Genomic DNA, 15,022 nt, shown 5'->3' on the forward strand with positions numbered 1-15,022 from the left:
TGAGAGCAGTAGCTGTCTCCATGAAGGCCTCTCTCTCAACTCCAAGCCCAACCTACTGTCCTCCCACATGCCCTGGGTCCACAGCCTCACCTGGGAACTCCTTGGAAACCCAATCCTTCGGCCCCACCCCAGCACTGGGTGACCTGCCCAGCCCTCCAGGGGATTCCACCCCAGGGTGATCTTGCTTGTGCCCCTGGGCCTGGGAGAGCCTCTGTCTACCCTGGAAATTGACCTTCATAGGTCAAACCAGGGGAATTTGCTTCCTTTAGGGAGAGCACAGCCCACAGAGCAAGAACTGTTGGAAAGGGGCACACATCTTGTAGACTAACTAGCTCTCAAGACCAATAGCCCAGCCAGAAAAGAAAGCAGGTGGCTCACGTTCTAGAAAGGGTCACCCCAGGTCTAAGCCCATGCTCTTTTGGTACTACATTGAGCCTCCTGAGAGAAACAGATGCTGATGAGATAGGTCCCACTGGCCTTGCTTGCAAATATCCTGGATTCCTGGGGAAGAGGCCATGGCTAGGTCCTCACAGGCCAAGCTCGCGTGGCCTAGACTAGCAGTGCACTTGGAAGCCCCACCAACACCAGGGCCTTGCTGGGCTCCCAGCTGACACTGATTCATCCCTGAACAAAGGAAATTAAGTCCAAACTTTGCATCTCAAACTTTGGAGGTCCTAAATCACTGCTGGTTGGGGCCCCCCTATGTCTCCTAGCTCTTTTAAGTCCATATAACTCCAGGGGAAAATCCTGGGGCAAAATACCTTTGAAACCAAAATCAATCAAAGGGAGAAATAAAGTGGGAGAAACCCATTTATTGCTTATAGGCAATTGTCCACTTCTGTTCTCCCGTGTCTCTTGGGCCCTGGCTGCAGAAGAAGGGACCCCAACCAACCTCTCTGGCCCAGATATGCCCTGGCTCGCCCTTATAATTACTTATTGGTATCTGGAGATGGACTACTTCTCTCCACCCCTTGGAAACACCTGTTGATATGGAGATGCACTTCCAGGCGAGAGATTCTGGAAATATTGCAGTTTTACCCACAGCCTGCTTTTTCTCCATCCACTCCTTTCCTGACCTCTGGCTGCTAAAGCCCTCTGTCTTGCCCTTTACCTGTTTTTATAATAACTTTGTACACATTTGAGCTTCATTCTTCCAAAGGCTGCCCTTTGTTGTCATAATGGTCATTTTTGGACTCAGTCCAGTCAGCATTGAGCATATCTTCAAGTCTTTACTGAAATATTCTCAGTTACGCTATCATGTTTGGACACAATCATTTCCCATTGACTTTTCCCAAGGGGACGAAAGGACCCAAGGGCGAGACTTCGGGACTGTTGAAACTCTCACTGTTCACAAAGTGTGCCGCAGTGCGATGGGTGTCTGTGCTCCCAGCCAGCAGCATCAGTGTCTCCTGGGAACCTGTTAGAAATGCATATTCTCAGGCCCACCCAGACCTGCTGGATCAGAGACTCTGGGGATGGGACCCAGCCGTCTGTGCTTTGACAGCCCTCCTGGTGAGGCAGATACACACTCATGCTGGGGAACCACTCCCCTGTGAAGCAGAGGATTCTGGTTCAGCTGGTGGGCCCTGGAGCTGAGCATTGGCCTCCAGGAAGTCTGCTGCCCAGCAGGCTCTGCTCTGCACCCTGCCCTTGTCAGAGTTGGATATACGGAGCGTGTCTAGCTTGCTGGCACCCATCCGGACAACACAGGAAAGAGCAAAAGCACCTCGGCCTGGGTTACCAGGCCGTAGCATCCATTACAGCCCAAAGCACCAATCCCAGTGCAGGTAGAGGGCAGTAGGGAAAACCAGTTCTTGTTCTGGAAGTATTCACTTAGGGGGAAAAAGGTGCAGGGGCATTTCAAACAATGTGACTAGTAAACAATCACACACCCAGTGTTTATCAAAACATAAACTGAGATATGTTATTTTGCAGCATATTAAATTCTCATGCATTATTTTCAAGAAACAGGAGTTCACAACCTTTCCCCATTTTTCATGAACTGAGGGGCAGTGCTGCCCACAGCCACCCAGGACCTGGTCATCCTCCTCTACCCTCAGGACACACCTTGTTGAAAAGTTCTGAAAGAGGGGTTCTTCTTGGGCTAGGTCTCCCTAACTGAAAATGGGGGCTCATTCCCAACCATGCCTGAGTGAGCAGGCTTCCTGACCTTGGCAGAAAAGCCAGTGTGGTTTCTGCTGTCTTCTGAGACTGTAGGCTGTGCCAACCAAGAAACAGGTGCCCACAGCCCCAGGGGAACATAGCTCACGTGAAATTGTGGCCTCACCAAGAGATGTGTGCAAGGCAGCCTCGCTCCATGCCCATGGCCTCTGCTCCAGGCCGTTCTAGGAGGGCCAGGCTTCAGGCCTCCGTGTGACTTCCCTGGGCTCTCCTTCAGAGGCCCCCTCCTCCCTAACAGGTGCTAAAAATGATATTTGATGACTGTGCGCATATAAAGACAAATATAACACAGGCTGATTCTGTTCACTTTTTCTCTTCTGATTTTAAATTACAGTATTTTCCTGGGCCTCTGAAAGTATGGTGGACCCCAGGCACCATGCCTGCTGAGCCTATTGGAGGAGTCAGCCCTGCAGGGTACCCTCTTTGAAAAGCCCCATGAGTCTTAAACACAAAAATAACCCAGCACTCTGGTTCTTTAGAAAATCGGCTGTGATGGCATCATCGGGTCTGCGGCCAAGGAGGACCGGTGTGGGGTCTGCAGTGGGGACGGCAAGACCTGCCGCGTGGTGAAGGGTGACTTCAGTCACTCCCGGGGGACAGGTAAGTGAAAGGCTACAGAACACGGGGTTGCTGCAGCTACAGGACAACCTCCACATAGTGAGTATTTTTTCCTTTGCCCAAAAGCCAGTGATTGCATGCCTTCCCTGCATTTCATATTTAAGGGCTAGTTGATAATATACAGGTGACCTAGCACTTCAGTTTTATGATTTCTGAAAGGCAAAGACAAACACTTTAGCCAGAATGATGCGCTCAGGTTCCTGGGAGTGAATAGTTTGGCCAGGTCACTCAGTGGTGCAGTCCTGAGGTCCAGGAGTCACTTGGAACTGCCCTGCGCCACCAGCTACCCTTATATTTATGTCAGCCCAGCACACACAGATGCCTTTGCCATATCATCCTCACCTGCAGATGGAAGACGCTATGACTGTTTCAGAGTTTTCTGTCAAAGCAGGATGGTGTTCATGCACATCCCTGAAATGGGCATGAAACCAGGTGTTCCAGCAAGTTAGATGCCTCTGCCGACTGGGACTGCAGAGTAATGGAGTCCCCTGTACCCAGTGCAGGCCTCCCCCACACTGGGCTCAGAGAGGCCAGCCACAGTTTAGCTGGTGGGCCTTCTTAATCTTCCTGCTTGAACCATCTTCACAGCTGAAGGCTGCTTTGCCCAGAGGTGGGAGGTGGTTTCCCACGTCCTGTCCTGGGGGACACCAGCTTGGGATGTCCAGGGAAGTATCTAGGTTGGTACTGGAGGAGGAGGACAGGAGCAGGCAAGTCAACTAGAGGGTGAGCTTTTCTCAAAGCCTCCATGAGTGTCCCCTCCCCCAGTGCTACCAAGAGCAACATCACCAAGATACCTGGTTGCAGTATAATGGAAAACATCTATTCTACAATGGCTTTGGACAGCTGTGCAGTTCAGTCCACCCAACAAGAGAACAGAATCACAGTTAATCCTCCCTGCCCCACAGAACAGGCCTTGGGGTAAGGCAGAGAGATCTGTGTATGTTTCCCCTTTTGTCTAGAAGACCTAGTCTAGGGAAATGTTCCTCCTAGACACCTTGTGGAAAGGGCAACCTCCTCCCTAAACTTTTTGCAGGATCTTGAGGAAGCAAAACCAGAGGCAAGTGCATGTCCAAAATCAAATTTTAAAAATTATATCTAAAAGTTACATGCAAGTCTCATTAAGGGCTGGTTTCTGGATTTTAAAAACAGATGTCCAGTCTGCAGAACAGAAGTTTGTGTGAGCATCTGTGCCTGCTGCATGGCTCCTGAGATCACCTGAAGAGGGTGAGGCCGGAGTGAGTCAGTCTCAGGGAACATGCCCGCCGAAGCTGCACCGTCCCGTATAATAGCCACAGAGCATTTAGGTCTATTCAAAGTTTGCTTATAGCTAATTAAAATCAGACGTATTTAAAAATTCAGCCCCCAGCCCCACTAGCTTTACTTCAAGTGCTCTGTAACCACGGGGGGCTAGCAGCTGCTATGTTAGCACAGCAAGAGAGCATTTCCATCACTGCGTAAAGTTCATTTGGACAACACCGCTCTGGAGTGTTTGGTATTTTCTCTTTGTTTTAACATGTCAGATGCCACTTGCTCTGTTCGGACCCCAGTTTGCCATGAGACTTTGACCTTGCATACTGTGCCTAGAAGGGCAATTAAGAACAAAACCTCAGCAGTTGGCAAGTGTTTACTATAGATATTTAAAAACAACAGCAAAAGGACACAGTAGAATCCTTTATTTCAGTGGAATGTTGTGCTGATTTCCAGTAAAGAGCGGACTGCAATTGCTCCATCCCGTGGAAAGCAGGTGGAGTACAGCCGTACCCACTCCTGTCCCCTGGGCAGTTCTGTAGAACACTAAGGAAGGTTCCACCACCCCACATGGAAAATCTCCACCATTTGCAACATAGCAGCTCTCTTCCAAGAGAACCCAGGTCAGGGCAAATGTGTTCTCTCTTCTCCCAGGGTCGTTGGCCCTTCATCTTGGCATGAGCAGACTCATTCCTCGGGTCACAGGAATGTCCTTTTCTTCTGCTGTTCCCTTTCTCATCACCCCCATGCCTGGCCCCCTTTGTGCACAGGAGGAAGGGTGTGTGAATGTGCAGCCTTCCTCCTCGGGAGGGCAGGCCTCCGGGGCCACAGCAGCCAGACCCCCATGGGAGCACAGACAGCAGGTGGAAGCCTCCTGGGTGTAGCTGTCCCCACCCTGGTTTCCTTCCAGCTTCTGGGACACACAGCCTTAGCAAACCTCCAGAGAAACATAAGCACATGTGAGCTCCGCCTACCTGTAAAAGTTCTGTCCTTTTGAGCTGTTGCCAGGTGTCACCCCTTTGCTTTAAATCCTCACAATTGGGGTCAATGAGCATAGTGCATATCGATGTGGATTCTGTTTATTGAGAATGGAATGTTCACTCCCACATGAATGAATTGGTATAATTTCATCAAATACAAACCTGGAATCATGGTCTGACATTCTGGAATGCACATGTACAGAGATACTGGCAAATGCTCACCCAGAGTCCATTCACCCAGTAAACATTTACCCAGCACTACTACAGTTTATGCATGAGGTATAAAGAAATAAAAGTTAACTGTCACCAAGTTGGTCACAGTCAAAGGAAAGGACTCCCAGGCAAACAGCTTGAGTCCATGTGTGAGAAAGAAGCAACTCAGTGGAGGGGCTGTGGGTCCCCAAATTCTGGCAGGGCACCTCGCCCAGGCCTGCAGGCAGATGAGGGTGTCCTCCAAGCCCTACAGAACAAGTAGAAATTAACTTACAGTGGAGGTGGGGGAAGGACATTACAGTCTGAAGGAAAAACCCGATCTAGAAATGGTGTAAAGCCCCCAGGTGACTCCAAGTGCAGCTGGACGAATTCATTAATCCTGTCAGTTTAGATAGGAAGGTAACTTTCATCTCTGCCCAGCTCCAGAGACAGGGAAAGGAGGAATATCTTATCACCCTTAAGGGTGACTATCAAAGGGAAATACCATAACAGAAAGATAAAAAGGAATCAAATGCAGGATTTTTGCCCAATTACATGAAGTCCTGACCCTTGTCTGAACTCTTCTGGGTCCACTTAGCTAAGTTCTTGAGCTGCAAAGGCAGGGCAGACCCACAGAGGGACAGGGCCCACGCGTCGCAAGACGTCCTCTCTCATCCTCTAGAGGCCCCAGTGCGAGTGGGGATATGGCAGACCGAGTGCAGCTTGTTTATTTCCCTGTTGCCCCCCACCTTTGAATACATGAGGTCCTCGGAAACTCAACTATGGAAGGAATCGACTTGAATTGGCTATCATGTTACTTTTCTAATGGATGAACTGCGAAATGTTCAAGCCTTTGGTTCAAAGAGTGATTTTTTTTTTAATCAGTAATTTGAAAGTTCTTGCTATGATGTTTTTCACTTCATTCATTAAATTGTCATTTTAATGTTATTATCTTTATTCCATGCTGCTCCTCAGCACTAGAAAGGTGACTGGTGCATTGGACATCCAGGACACATCTGTGTTGAAGTCCCCATGAGGAACCAACTGTGGTGCCCCATGGGCTCTGCATCCCTTTGCACTTTGTTCTCAGAACCTTCTCAAGCGATCAGTTCTTAAAAGGGAGGGTAGTATGATCTATCCCTTTGGGATGTGGACAGATGCACATGTCACATCTTTATTCAGTAAATTACCTTTAGAGCTTCCGTGCTACAGTCTCTAGGTGTGGGGTATGGAAGTTCCATGGGGAAATTCACCAGTGTGTGATAATGACACATACTGACTCTTCTCTCCACTGTGATTAAGGTCTAAGATCTACAGCCTCTGTTTCTGAAATGTGCATACCAACCAATTACAATGTATTTCTTTTTCTCAGCCAAGAATAATCTCTGTACCAAGGTATCCACATGTGTGATGGCGAAGGCTGTCCCCAAGTGTTTCTCATGTAAGATGTGTGGATATTATGTGCTGCATTAGCGGTGACGTGCCTGGCGTGCGGTTCTTGCCTCGCTTCCACACCTGAACGTTTTCTGAGCAGAGCCGGTGGGAGTGAGTCATGCATGAAGCCATGGGTAAACGCTAAGGCCATTTATCACTTATGTATCATTGATGTTTAAGACCAATTTCCGAAAAGAAGAACTACAGAATCAAACCAATTTTAAAGCTGTAAAAGATAAAGAGTCATGGGATTGGAGGCCAGGCAGAAACATGTTTAGTGTGCCAGGCTACGTCTTCACTCTCCTCAGCCATGTTGGCTCTTGGCTTAAAATGCTAAGAGGTGCCAGAGAATTTAGCCACAGATGCCACTTGCCTCCATAGGGAAGTTTCCATAGTACTCCATAGGAGGTTTCCCAAAGGGCAGAGGGCATTTGGTGATACCCTCCTGGTCTTTCTGCTGGAGATAAAGGTCATGGCTTTGCTTTGTCCCACCTGCACGGACCTCAGATTCTAAGAACTGAACCAGAATATTCATCTAGCCTTATGGCCTTCCCAAACAATGACTTCTTTTTAATTTGACCCAGAACAGCCTTTAGGGATAAACAAAGATTGTAATATTCTCATAAACAACTTGTAAAATGAGAAAACTGTAAACTTACCCACAAGCCTCTCCAAGCGTTTTGTAATAACCAAAAAAAAAAAAAGAGGAAAAAGAATTTGATTTTTTTTAAATACGCTTGCTACAACCTTGTAAAGATGTCCACATAGCCAGGGTGTTACCTATATTCCATCACAGCATCTTACCAGTTCAAAGGTTTTCTTCTGAAGAAAGTAAATGCTGCAGAAAACACAAGGAAAAAATGAGACCAAATCATCTGAGGGCGAGTCTACTTGGAAATTAAAATAGAAATTGTTTTGCAGGGAAAGACACTCATAGCCTGGTGATATACTGTTCAGAAGATTTGAGGAAAGTTTAAGGTTAACATCACTTTGGAGTTCCTTCTAACTGCTTGTCCTTACTGCAAAAATGGCATGTTTTCCTAGAACAATGGCACAGGCATTGAATTTTATCCATGGCTTCCTCATGAAACCAAATCACATCCCTCTAACTGGATTTCTCTTGCTTGATGGCAGAGACTAGAATGGGAAATCCAAAGATAAAGTTGCTACTTTACCTAAAATGTGACTATCCTGTGACTTCTTAGAGTAAATCCTCCCTTTAATTATATTTCATGCCTAGTCAACATGATGGCGCCTGGCATCTGTGTAGGGAGATGTCTGGTATGAGGGACGGCCAGGTGCTTTGGGCTGTGGTGATGGGACTCTTTCCCTTGCTGGTTACTCTTCACACCAACCTTGGGATGGGCTTTGAGCTCCGGGTCAGAATAGCGGTCACTGTAAAAAAGGACAGTGAGTTAGAGGTGGATTCCTTGGTTTACGGACAGACGACATGCCTTTCATTTCAGGGATTTTTCCTTTTCATTGGTTCCATTTCATGAGCAGAGGAGCTTATCTTAGAAAGGTTCGCAGGGCCCACCTGTGGCAATGCCTCCTGCCCCGTTCTGACTCAGAGGTCACCTGGGAGGAGCCTCACCTGAGCTGTGCATCTACCCTACGCTTTTCACTGCTTATCAACCTCTGCCCCTGTGGGCACATGAGAAAGGAGAAGAAATAAGTGCCTTTTCAGTGTTGCCTCTTGTGCCAGAGTTTAACTTAAAAATAGAATAGGCATGGTGACCATGCATTGGTTGCAAATAATGCCTTGCTGTGGATTGTGGAAAATCAGCTAATCTGGACCTCGGCGGATGCATCTATTTGCCTCAGATTCTGCAGTTTGGTGATGCTAACACCAGCGTTTGTTGGTCACAAAATAGTTTCCATGCGACAGCAGCCTCTGTCAGTAAATAATTCAGCTCCCTAGGCAGATCTCATTTCCAGGTCAGTTTTGTGATTTAAATGGAGGTTCCTCCAAAAAACAAAAAGGTTTTCATTACATTGACCCTGAATAATTTTGTCTCCATTTTTGACACGATACTATCTTGTATGCCTGGAATAACTCTTCAAACTCCCCGAGAAGAAATGAGTTTCTCCAAGAGAAATTTCTGTACAAAATCCAGAGATGTAATCCTAAAAGATGGGTTTTTTATGGCCCTACTGTTTAAGTAGAGAAGCATTCCTAGAATAAAAACTTTATCATCGAAAAACCTTGCTTCACCCTGTAAGGACTGGGCAGTGCAGGAGCTGTGTGCAGGCTGCTCAGTCCACTCAGGGTTGATGTTCCCCAGTCATAGTGGTTGGAAGGGATTTTATTGGAGGACCACACCCCAATTAGTTAAAGTCACCCTGTCCTGCCTGCGAAGCACAGGAAGCAGACGCTTGCTACCCTCTAACTGGACTGTGTGTACATCCATGGAGTCTCTCCCCAGGCGTCAAGGAGAACATGTGTTGGTAAACCTCTGAGGCTGGATCTGTAATAACAACACCAAAAGCATTTGCTATCAAGACTGAAAGACACACTCAACTTTCTGTCCATGACGGCTGGGTGAACACAGTGCTTACTTGCTTATCTTCCCAAAATCACCTTAAAATGAGTGAAAAGGAACTTATTAAAAGGTCTGAGGAGAACAAGGACATCTCAGTTGAATGTTTATGTATGTAGGAATCAGAATAAATAGATTTGGTTGTGCTGCAATAAACAAGCAAACAGAACACAAATGGAAGACCCCCAGATCTCAGTGGCTTAGCACAAACGTTTATTTCTTGCTGCATATCCAGCATGGGTTAGCAGGAGGCTCTGCATATTGTGGCCACTCGTGGGCCTATACACAGAGATTTTATTGTTCACACACTGTCACACTCACATTGGCAGGAAGAAGGGGACACAACAAATGAGGCCCTGAAGTTCTTAAGCTCCTACAATCACATCACTTGCACTCATACTTCAAGGGTCAAAATAAGCCATGTGGTCACACATTTTACGAGGGTAGGGAGATGTATTCCTACCCAGGATTCCAGAGAGAGACCTAGGAATACTTGGTGGCCAGCACCATGACACACCACCTCTGGCAAACTTCTTGGTATTCCAGTGTTTTGTTCCCTGCTCCCACAGCCGAAAGCCAGTCTGGACCATCAGCAAAACTTGCATGTATATAGAGACAACCCGTCTGTGGCAGCCTTCTCGAATGAGTCTGCAGCACATCTGTGAAAGACCAAGGTAACCTGGAAAAATGACCCATGGGATTAAAAAGATAACTCAAATAACAGAAGTCCAAAATCTCTACTTACTATTCTTAGAAAGATTTGAGGTGTGATTTTATCTATAAAACAAGTACAGAGTGCCCTGAGAAGAAACAATCAGGAAACAAAAAGGTCTCAAGAATTAAAAGTACGACTGTCAATGTAAAACCATGTGACAGAAGGCACCAAAAACCAAGAAAGGGCATATCACAGAAAAAAATATTTGCAACAAGTCTAATAAGTAAAAAGTGGGAGTCCAAACTACATTAAATATGTTATAATTGATATGAAAATGCATCTTAGAAACTCCTGCTTATCGATGAAACAGAAACAAGACCCAGTAGAAAAATGGGCAATGCTTACAAATAGGGCAGTTAACTGGGGAGGAAATTGCAAATGGCCAGTAAGCATAATATGGGAAAAGATGCACAGCCATACTCCTAATGAAGAAAATGCAAATTAAATCTACGATGTACATTTTTTTCACTTACTGGATTAGCAAATATTAAAAGGATTGATAATTTCGAGTATTTAGAAGTCTGCGAATGAACATTTATTCTCATATGGCATTGGTTGACTTATCTCTTTAGTTAAGCTATCATGGAAGGCAACTTAGCTGTGTATTTAACATTGAAACTGCATGCATGTTTGACCCAGCATCTGGGTCAGATGTTTCCTACAGCTGACCAGTTAAGACCTTGTATATATGCACAAGAAGACATGTGCAAAGTGGTTCATTGCAGTATTTTTTTTAGTATCTTTGTAGAGATGTAATTCATACACATCATAAAATACACCCATTTACAGTGTGCAATTCAGTGGGTATTTAGTACATGCAAAGAGTGGTGCAACCTTCATCACAATCATCCAAAACAAACCCCGTGAGTATTAGCAGTCACTCCCTATCTCCCTCCTCTGCCCTAGGCAGCTACTTTCTGTGTCTATTTGTCTGTTCTGAACATTTCATACAAATGATATCATATAATACCTTATCCTTTGTGACTGGCTCCTTTAACTTGGCATAATATTTTCAAGGTTCATCCATTGTAGCATGTATCACTGCTTCATTCTTTTTACTGCTGAATAATATTCCATTGTGTGGAAATACTGGATTTTTAAAATATGTTTATCAGTTGATGAATATTTGAGTTGTTTCCACATTTTTTGGATATGACGATGCTGTTAGAAACATTTGTATATGTTTTGTGTACAACATGGACATATGTTTTCATTCTTCTTGGGTATATGCCAAGGAGTGGAATTGGCAGGACATAACCCTTCTCCAAAGTGCCTGTACTCATTTTATATTCTTACTAGCAATGAATGAGGGTTCCAGTTTCTCCACATCCTCACCTGCACTTCATATTATCTGTCATTGTTAGAGGCATCCTAGTGGGTGTGAAGTGATATCTTACTGTGGTCTTGGTTTGCATTTCTCCAGTGATTAACAATGTTGGGCATCTTTCCATGCTCATTGGCTATTCATATATCTTCTTTGGAGAAATGTCTATTAAAATCCTTTGCCTATTTTTAATTTGGATTATTTGTCATTTTATTATTGAGTTGTAAGCATTATTTATATATTCTGGATACATTTATTTTATCAAAATGATTTGCAAACATTTTCTTCCAGTGTATTAGTTTGCCTCTTCACTTTCTTGGTGGTGTCTTTTGAAGCAAAAAGTCCTAAATTTTGATATAATCCTCTTTTTTTCTTTTTGTTGCTTGTGCATATCTAAGAAAGCATTGCAAAATCCATAGTCAAAAAGATCTACCCCTATGTTTTCTTCCATGAGTTTTACAGTCTTAGCTTTTAGGTTTAGGTTTATCTGTGGTCCATTTTAGGTTAGGTTTTTTGTATGGTCTGAGATAGGAGTCCACCTTCATTCATTTGTATGTAGATATCCAAATGTCTCACTGTTGAAAATACTATTCATTTCCCACTGAATGTTCTTTACACCTATATTTTTTTAAATCAATAAGACATTTATATCTAGACTCTCAATTATATTCCATTGATAAAATGTCTTTCTTTATGCTAGCACTAGTACCACATTGTGTTGCTTACACAGCTGGTTGGAAAACTTTGAAATCAGGAATTATCAGTTCTCCAACTTTGTCCTTTTTAAAGATTATCTCGGCTATTCTGGGTCCCTTGTATTTCCATATGAATTTTAGAATCAACTTGTAATTTTTGGCAAAAAAAAAAAAAATGCTTGGATTTTGATAGGGATTGTGTGGAATCTGCAAACCAATTTGCGAAGTATTTCCACCTTAACAATATTAACTCTTCGGATCCGTGAGCATGTCTTTCAATTTATTTAGGTCCTTTTTAATATCTTTCAACAATATTTTGTACTCCTTGGTGTAGAAACTTTGCACATCTTCTGTTAAATTTATTCCTACATATTTTATTCTCTTTGATGCTACTTAACTTGAATTTGTTCCTTAATTTCATTTAAATTGTTCATCCCTAATGTATAGGAATGCAGTTGATTTTTGTATATTGATCCTGCAACCTTGCCAAATCTATTCCAATAGATTTTTGTGAATTCTTTAGGATTTTTTTCTATATAAGATCGTGACATCTGGACATAGAAATAATTTTACTTCTCCCTTTCCAATCTGGGTGCCTTTAAAAATCTTCTTTGTGGTTGATTGACATAGAACTCCCAGGACAATGTTGAATGAAAGTAGCAAGAGTAGACATCCTCTCTTTTTCCTGACTTTGGAAGAAAGCATTAAGTCTGATGTTAGCTGTGGGTTCTTTGTAAATGATCTTTATCAAGTTGAGGAAGTTCCCTTTTATTCCTAGTTTGAGTGTTTTTATCATGAAAGGGTACTAAATTTTGTCAAGTGCTTTTTGTGCATCTATTGAAATAACCAAGTGATTTTGTCCTTTATATAGTAGGTTACGTTAATTGGCTTTTATATGTTAAACCAACCTTGAATTTCTGGGATAAATCATATTTAATCATGGTGTATAATCCTGTTCATATGTTGCTCTCTTAGGATGCTAGTATTTTGTTGAAAGATTTTGTGTGCATATTTATATGTGATATAGCACTGTTTCTAATAGTGAACAATTTGAAACAATTTAAGTGTTCATCAGTAGGGGAATAGTTACATAACTATATATTAATTTAAATGAAAAATGAAATAAAGCTATACTTACTCATGTGGCTAAATCTCCAAGACATACTATATATTTTTTTTAAAAGGTAGTATAATACAATAGTTAGTTATAATTTACTTCTAACACTTATACAGAATATAGACAAATATAAATATGAAAGTATCATGTGGATACATATATAAATAATATCTGAATGAATAAAAAACAAAACTGTTGGTGACAGTTCCCACAGGGGAAGGAAGTGAAATTAAGGGAAACTGAGATTTATGTGTATTATTAAAAGACTTAGAATGAGAAAATATACATGTATACTGATGTACCTTTAAAATACATAAATTTTTAACAAAAATAAAAATTAACTCACTGATACACATAAACCTTGGTCCTAACAAATTTTACTATCAAGGAAAAGTTCTGTTAGCCCACAACAATGTCCTGTCCCTCTCTACCACACAAATCTGCTGCAAGCAGCTCACACAATTGGAACTTGTGTCACCTAAAAATTCGTAATAAATTTAGAAAGAAAATTAGCGTAGGATCTATATAAGTATAGTGTAATAGGAAAAGGACACATGGGACAAGGAGAACAAGTGACTGATTTTTTAAAAATACTAGCAAAATATTACCAAGGAGAAGATGAAAATTAATACCAAACATTATTGCCATAAATTCCAAAAACTCATTAAATAATAGCCTCAATAAAACAAGAACTCATAGTTCAGCTATAAGAGCTCAAGGCATTATGATTGGCACACATGATGTGTATGGGGGTCACAAGGAAGACCGTGTAGCACAGAGAAGACAAGTAGTGACTCTGTGGCATCTTACTACACTGATGGGCAGTGACTGCAATGGGGTATGTGGGGGGGGACTAGATAATATGAGTGAATGTAGTAACCACAATGTTTTCCATGTGAAACCAAAAGAATGTATATCACTGATACCTTAATAAAAATAAAGAAAGAAAAAAAGAAAGAAAGTAAAGTGACATAAAAAAAGATGTAAGACCTCTAGGAGGGTACAATGAAGCAACAGAGGGAAATGAAACATGACTTAGCAGAGCTGAGGAAAGATGTATAGGAAGAAAACGAATCCATTATGGAAACCAAGTCCACACAGAAGCAGAGGGAAGTGACATTGCTGAGAACAGGAGAAGCATGAAGAGCAAGACTGAGGAAAATGAATGAAGCAAAATGGAAATGAGCCAAGAATCCAAAAGGATTAGAGATTAAATGAGCACGGTGGGAGAAAAGGAGATCAAAGAAATAGTTCAGTGCCCCTGAACAGGAAAGCCAAGTACATCAGAAGACTATAGATTTGAGTATGATTTTAATATACCCTGTGTCCCAGGAAAAAATTTAACTACGAATAGCCTAATAGTTATTAGATTTTAAAGGGAAGAATCCTCTGAGCATCCTTTCCAAATTCTCTGTAAAAGGGGAAAACATCCAATAGGCTTCTCCACACTAACATTTAATGGAGCAGCTCATGCAACGGTCCCAGAGAAAGAAAATGTGACCCCCAAATTTTATACCAGCCAAACTGGCACTCAAGTATAAGGCAATGAACAATAATTTTTTTTACTATATCATCTTTCAGAAAATATAATTCCCACAAGCCCATCTCAAAGAGAACAAACTTACAGCAAGCAAGAATTTATTGAAGGAACTGCATAAAAGGAACGTGGTTTTTTTAGGACTAAGACTAAAGCAACTACAAGAATTAGTAAAATTAGCAAAAGATGAATATTATAAACCAATACAATGTAGGGATAATACGATAAAAGTTGAATGGGATGTGACAGAGTGGAGTATGGTATAATTATGCTGATTTCTTCAGCTTTTAATATCCAGGGATTAAAATGTTTCACTTACAGCTGTTAAGTCACATAACAGGAATGTAAATATAATTAGAGGTTTACCGGAAAACATCAGAATAAAAAAGAAATAACAATGAACTAAAGTAGTTTGGCACAGGAAAGACAAAGCTAAGAATC

General features: G+C 42.5%; 1 protein-coding gene across 6 annotated transcripts in view; it reads left to right on the forward strand.

Annotated features, from left to right (window-relative positions):
- Positions 1-15,022, forward strand: part of ADAMTS17 (ADAM metallopeptidase with thrombospondin type 1 motif 17) — a 317,548-nt gene that overhangs the window by 213,564 nt on the left and 88,962 nt on the right. For 4 of the 6 annotated variants that reach the window (XM_057494727.1, XM_036878662.2, XM_036878663.2 and 1 more), the window contains exons 15-16: positions 2,661-2,781; positions 6,592-6,660. In XM_057494727.1, coding sequence (XP_057350710.1) covers positions 2,661-2,781; positions 6,592-6,660 — 190 coding nt within the window. The remainder of the gene's footprint in view (positions 1-2,660; positions 2,782-6,591; positions 6,661-15,022) is intronic. The other 2 variants (XM_036878664.2, XM_036878665.2) reach the window with 1 other exon arrangement.

This window comes from Manis pentadactyla, chromosome 18, assembly GCF_030020395.1.
Source record: "Manis pentadactyla isolate mManPen7 chromosome 18, mManPen7.hap1, whole genome shotgun sequence".
Classification (NCBI taxonomy): Eukaryota; Metazoa; Chordata; class Mammalia; order Pholidota; family Manidae; genus Manis; species Manis pentadactyla.